Raw genomic sequence first — 5,019 nt, forward strand, 5'->3', positions numbered from 1 at the left:
GGGGTGGGGGGGTGGACACTGCTGTACTGGTACTGGTGAAACCAGTAATGACAAGCTCTTTGTGCTTGGCGTTAAGTGTACGTGCTGGGACTGGGGCTGGCACCGAATCGTGCCCACGGCACCGAGCGGCTGAGCAAGTGAGAACCAGCTTACCTCTTCTCCCTTCTCACCAGCCAGCCCCCGGTCGCCCTGGAAGCCCTGCAGTCCCTGGGGAGAGGGGGGAAGGAGCAGAGTGGGCGCTGAGGGGCTGCCCAGTGCCTCCCACCCGTGCCCAGCTCCAGTCCCACTCCCATCTCCCCACCGTGCCGGCAGCCGCTGCCGCCTCCTGCCCCGGGGGGTCCTGAGAGCCTCAGACCTCTCAAGTCCCTCTCACCGTCCTTCAAAAGTCCCCTGAGAAACCTTCCAGCCCCGGAGCACTGCCCGTATGCCGCGGCGATCACCGCCGGGGGTCTGGAAAGGGGCAGGGACCATCACGCCACCAAGTGACCAGTTAGCCAGGCAGTCCATAATTGCTCTTGCTTCTTTCTCCCCCCACCTCCCACCAGTTATTTTTCTCCTCTAAAAGCCACCAGGAGGTCCAGAGGCAGAAGAGCGGCGCAGCCCCCGTGCTCAGGCCCAGCCCAGAGCAGGATCTGCAGCTCTTGGGTTATCCCAGCTGCACCCGAACGCACACCTGGGCTGTTTTACAGCCCCTTTTTTGGGGGGAAACATGAACCTCGAGGCGCTAATCCAGGACTGCCTGGGTTTGTAGGCTTAGGAGGATTATTTAGTTCAGGAAGGCAAGCGAACACTAAGAGCAGCAGCATTAGGAGCCCCTTGTCTCCTGCCACAGGGCTCGGGGTTGTAGGTTGCCCATCCCAACGCTGGCCACGCCATGGCCCCACTTGCCCGTGGCTCACCTGCTCTCCCGGCAGCCCCCACGGCCCAGGTTTGCCATCCAGCCCAGGGAATCCATCCGAGCCAGGGTAACCCACGCGTCCCGGCAAGCCCTGGAGCCCCGGTTCGCCCTAGGGAGAAAATAGCCAAGCACGGAAAATTAAAAATTCCACATCATTAGGAAGGCAATAAATGAAACGCCGAGCTCTGCCTGCCTCGTGCTTTTGCAGCAACGCCTGCTAAACCCCAAATACCTCGCGAGGAGCTGGGGAGGGCTGGCAGGGGGAGAAGCTTCGTGCATCCACACGCTGCAAGTGTTGGGCACGTGGATCTGCCCAGGGTCCACAGCAGAAACCACGGCAGGGTCACAACCAGCGGCCGGACAGCAAGAAACAAAACGAAAGGCAGGGAAGAAGCAACGCATTAGGAAAGGGTCAAGAGAAAGCCCTCTGCATCTGCCTCTCAGCTCTAGGGCTTACGCTCAAAGCCATTTCTGATGCTTTCCCACATGCAAGAGCCTGAGCAGATCCTCTGGACCGCACATCACCAGCTAAAGCGTTGGGGCAGCTTTTTTTACCCCTTAGCTCTGTGGCAACTGAATAAGGTGGGATAAAGAACAGCATGGAACAAAGACAAGATGTTTCCCTTCAAATCATAGAATGGTTTGGGTTGGAAGGAACCTTAAAGACCATCTTGTTCCACCCCCCTGCCCTGGGCAGGGCCACCTCCCCCCAGCCCAGGTTGCTCCAAGCCCCGTCCAACCTGGCCTTGAACACCTCCAGGGATGGGGCAGCCACAGCTTCTCGGGGCAACCTGCCCCAGGGGATCACCACCCGCACAGGAAGGAATTTCTTCCTCATATCTCATCTAAATCTTCCCTCTTCCAGTTTGAAGCCATTCCCCCCTCGTCCTATCACTCCATGCCCTTGGAAAAAGTCCCTCTCCAGCCTTCTTGTAGGTGCCCTTCAGACGCTGGAAAGCTGCTAATGCTCTCCCCAGAGCCTTCTCTTCTCCTCTCCAGGCTGAACCCCCCCAACTCTCCCAGCCTGTCCTCCCAGCAGAGGGGCTCCAGCCCTCCCAGCATCTCCGGGGCCTCCTCTGGCCCCGCTCCAACAGCTCCGTGTCCTTCTGCTGGTGGGACCCCCCGAGCTGGAGGCAGCACTGCAGGGGGGTCTCCCCAGAGCAGAGCGCAGCAGAGGGGCACAATCCCCCCTCGCCCTGCTGGCCACGCTGCTGGGGATGCAGCCTGGGATGCCGGGGGCTTTCTGGGCTGCCAGCACACATTGCCAGCTCACAGTGAGCTTCTCATCAACCAACCCCCCCAAGCCCTTCTCCTCAGGGCTGCTCTCCAGCCTTTCCTCACCCAGCCTGGAGTTGTGCTTGGGATTGCCCCAACCCATGTGCAGGACCTTCCAAATCACTTTGATTGTTTGGATTTCTCCAAAATTTTGGAACATGTGGTCACGTCCAAAAACTGGACTTTGCTTTGGTTTGTAAGGTCAGAGTTCGAAGGAAGGGCAGAAAGACACAGCTGCCCCAGTTACTTCTCAAGTGAAAAATCTGGTTGTGAAAATATAAAAGCTTGTTTTGGGGAGGTTTGCTTTTCCAGCTCCCTCCCCCAAGGGCTTCAGCACCGCAGAGCCAGCCACACTCCTCCCCTGTGCTCAGCAGTGCCCACGTATGCTGGGGGCACCCAGCCCAAAATCCAGCATTTTTGCCCCATTCCTCTTCCAGTCCCGGCTTTGGGGAATAGCTATTATTTGTGATTTTGCAAGAGAGAGAGTTGGGCTGCGACACCCCTCTAGCTGTGCTCTGCGGTGGGTGAGCCCGAGCAGATGGGCCAAACACAAAACAGACCATGGGCAAACCCAACCCAACCCAACCCAACCCAACCCAACCCAACGCAACCGTGTGCTGAGGGGCTGAAGCAGGTGGATGAAATCCCTCCTTCTCTTCCTCATCCCTGCTGCCATCCCATCAGCCTCGCCTGGGTAGGGAGCGGACACCTCATGGAGCCTGAATGGCAAAGACCTCTTGGGCCAAGGTCTAGTAGAAACGTGAACCTTAACAAAAAGCACCCCAGACCGGTGAAGAGCTGAGTCCAAAGTCGAGCTGGGTTTCCCCGTTGGGAACCTGCCGTGCAAAGCCTGTGGCTGATGCCCAAACAGGAGAGCAGGGGGCTGGGGACAGGGCTGCGGCTGTGACGCAGCCCCCCGAACAGAAGACATCAGGATTGCAGATGGACTGTGATGGGTGGAAAAATTTGCTCCTTTCCATTTCTGTGCTAATCCCTCCCCTCGAACTCCGGACTCCCCTCACAGATCCTGTTTATGTGAAGACAGAGAATAACTTTGGCACCTTTTGATTAAGCTACGCTGGCAGACTCCAGTGTTTACACTCAAACGGCTTAACAGAGTCAGTGACGCCTTCCAGATGTTGGCAGCTGGTAAAACACTATCCCTGAGGTGCATCCCCGCTGCAAGGGAGTGGGGCCGGGGGTGACAGGACACCTGGCAGCAGGACATGTGATGAAGTGCAGACACACAGCGCCTGATGGTGTAGCTGCGTTTCTTGCCCATGATATCAACTCTAAGTTTTGCCACAAGCTTTTGGGACTCAAAGGTTCAACACAGCTTCCAGGAACCAGCCTGGGTCCTGCCCAACAGCCTATCCAAATCCTCCTTCAGCATCAATCCATAGGAGCCCAGCCCGTCCTTGGCTCCTCTTCTGAAGCCGGAGGTAAAGCCAGCCCAGTTTTGGAGAGGAAGACATGATGACAAAGAAGACGGCAGGAGAAAAAGAAGGTCAAGAGGGAACGGGCACAAACGTGACCATCGGCAGGTCCATCTCCACCTGAGGAGGGCCTTCTCTGCTGTGAGGGCGGCAGAGCAGGGGCACAGGCTGCCCAGAGAGGTGGGGGAGTCTCCCCCTCTGGAGCCATCCCAACCCCGCCTGGACGCCGTCCTGTGCCACTGCTGGAGGTGCCCCTGCTCTGGCGGGGGGTGGGATGGGGGAGCTCCAGAGGGCCCTTCCAGCCCTCACCAGCCTGTCATTGCTGAGAGGGAGCCAAGAGGACGACGGTGCTGTGGTTAAGGTCGCTGGGGAGATGCTCTGCAGGATGGGAAACACTGGAGGGCTGAAGGAAGATGATTGCTCCAGTAGATGGTGAGCAGGCGGATGAGGAGCAGCAGGGATGGACACTGCTGTTGCTTGGAGCAGCCCAGCAGCAACCAGGACAAACGAGCAAGAGGCAGAGGGTGCTGGGGGACACCTGCACTTCGGCTCTGTTGAGAGGGACCAGATTCGGGATGCACCAGCTCTCCCCACGGGACTGGGTACCAGCGAGAAAGGGTGGGAGAGCAGGTGGAAAGCTCTAGTGATGCTGGGAGACTGGGACATTTGCTCTCCTTTCCTTTTACCCATGGGGCACCCAAACCCCACAGGCAGCTGTGCTCACTCGGTGCCGGGGGAGGTGGCCGGGTCCCACAAGGGTACATCGCACAGCAGGTCCCATGGCGGAACACAGGCAGCGCTCCCACATCCCTTTGACCAGAGCCGCAGGGAAGGAGGCGGGTGGCTTCCAGAAGGTGACAAAAGCTTTTGGGACAACCCTGCCAGCTTATGTCCACCTGCCTAGGATGGCACTGGGTGACACACGTCACAGTCCAGCACCCAAAGGGACGGTGCTGAGCCCACACACTCGCTGGAGCAGGGTGCTGCAAAACAGGGTGAGAGGAGCTGCAGCATGGACCTGGTGAGGGGAAGGAGCTTGCCGTGGGGAGCCACCCCTGCTAGCCACAGCAGGGTGCCCAGAGAGAGGACCAGGGCATCACCTCCTGTGACCCTTCAAACCAGGCACGCAGCTCCTCGCGCAGTTCCCAGACCCGCACCAAACCTGACCGGCACGGTTCTCCCTCACCCAGGGTTGGGTGGAAGAGGGGCAGGATCTCTGAGGGTCCCCAGGACAGCCCCGAGGGCACACTCAACCTCTCCAAACTGGGTTCTCCCCACAGCCGAGCCCCTCATCCCCCCCAGCCGGGCATCCCCCCCAGCACCCCCACTCACCGTGTACCCCCGCTGGCCTTTCCGGCCCGGCTCCCCCGGCTCCCCGCGGGGTCCCTGCAAACAAACGGGGATCGAGTC

The 5,019-nt window shown here is 59.2% G+C and overlaps 1 protein-coding gene across 1 annotated transcript in view; it reads right to left on the reverse strand.

Annotated features, from left to right (window-relative positions):
- The window catches only part of CACNA1B (calcium channel, voltage-dependent, N type, alpha 1B subunit), a 424,961-nt gene that overhangs the window by 17,782 nt on the left and 402,160 nt on the right, over window positions 1-5,019 (reverse strand). The window contains 3 exon segments of the mRNA XM_009888006.1: window positions 154-207; window positions 900-1,007; window positions 4,942-4,995. Of these exon segments, the coding sequence (XP_009886308.1) occupies window positions 154-207; window positions 900-1,007; window positions 4,942-4,995 (216 nt within the window).

The sequence above is a fragment of the Charadrius vociferus genome, unplaced genomic scaffold (assembly GCF_000708025.1).
Source record: "Charadrius vociferus isolate BGI_N301 unplaced genomic scaffold, ASM70802v2 scaffold1040, whole genome shotgun sequence".
NCBI lineage: Eukaryota > Metazoa > Chordata > Aves > Charadriiformes > Charadriidae > Charadrius > Charadrius vociferus.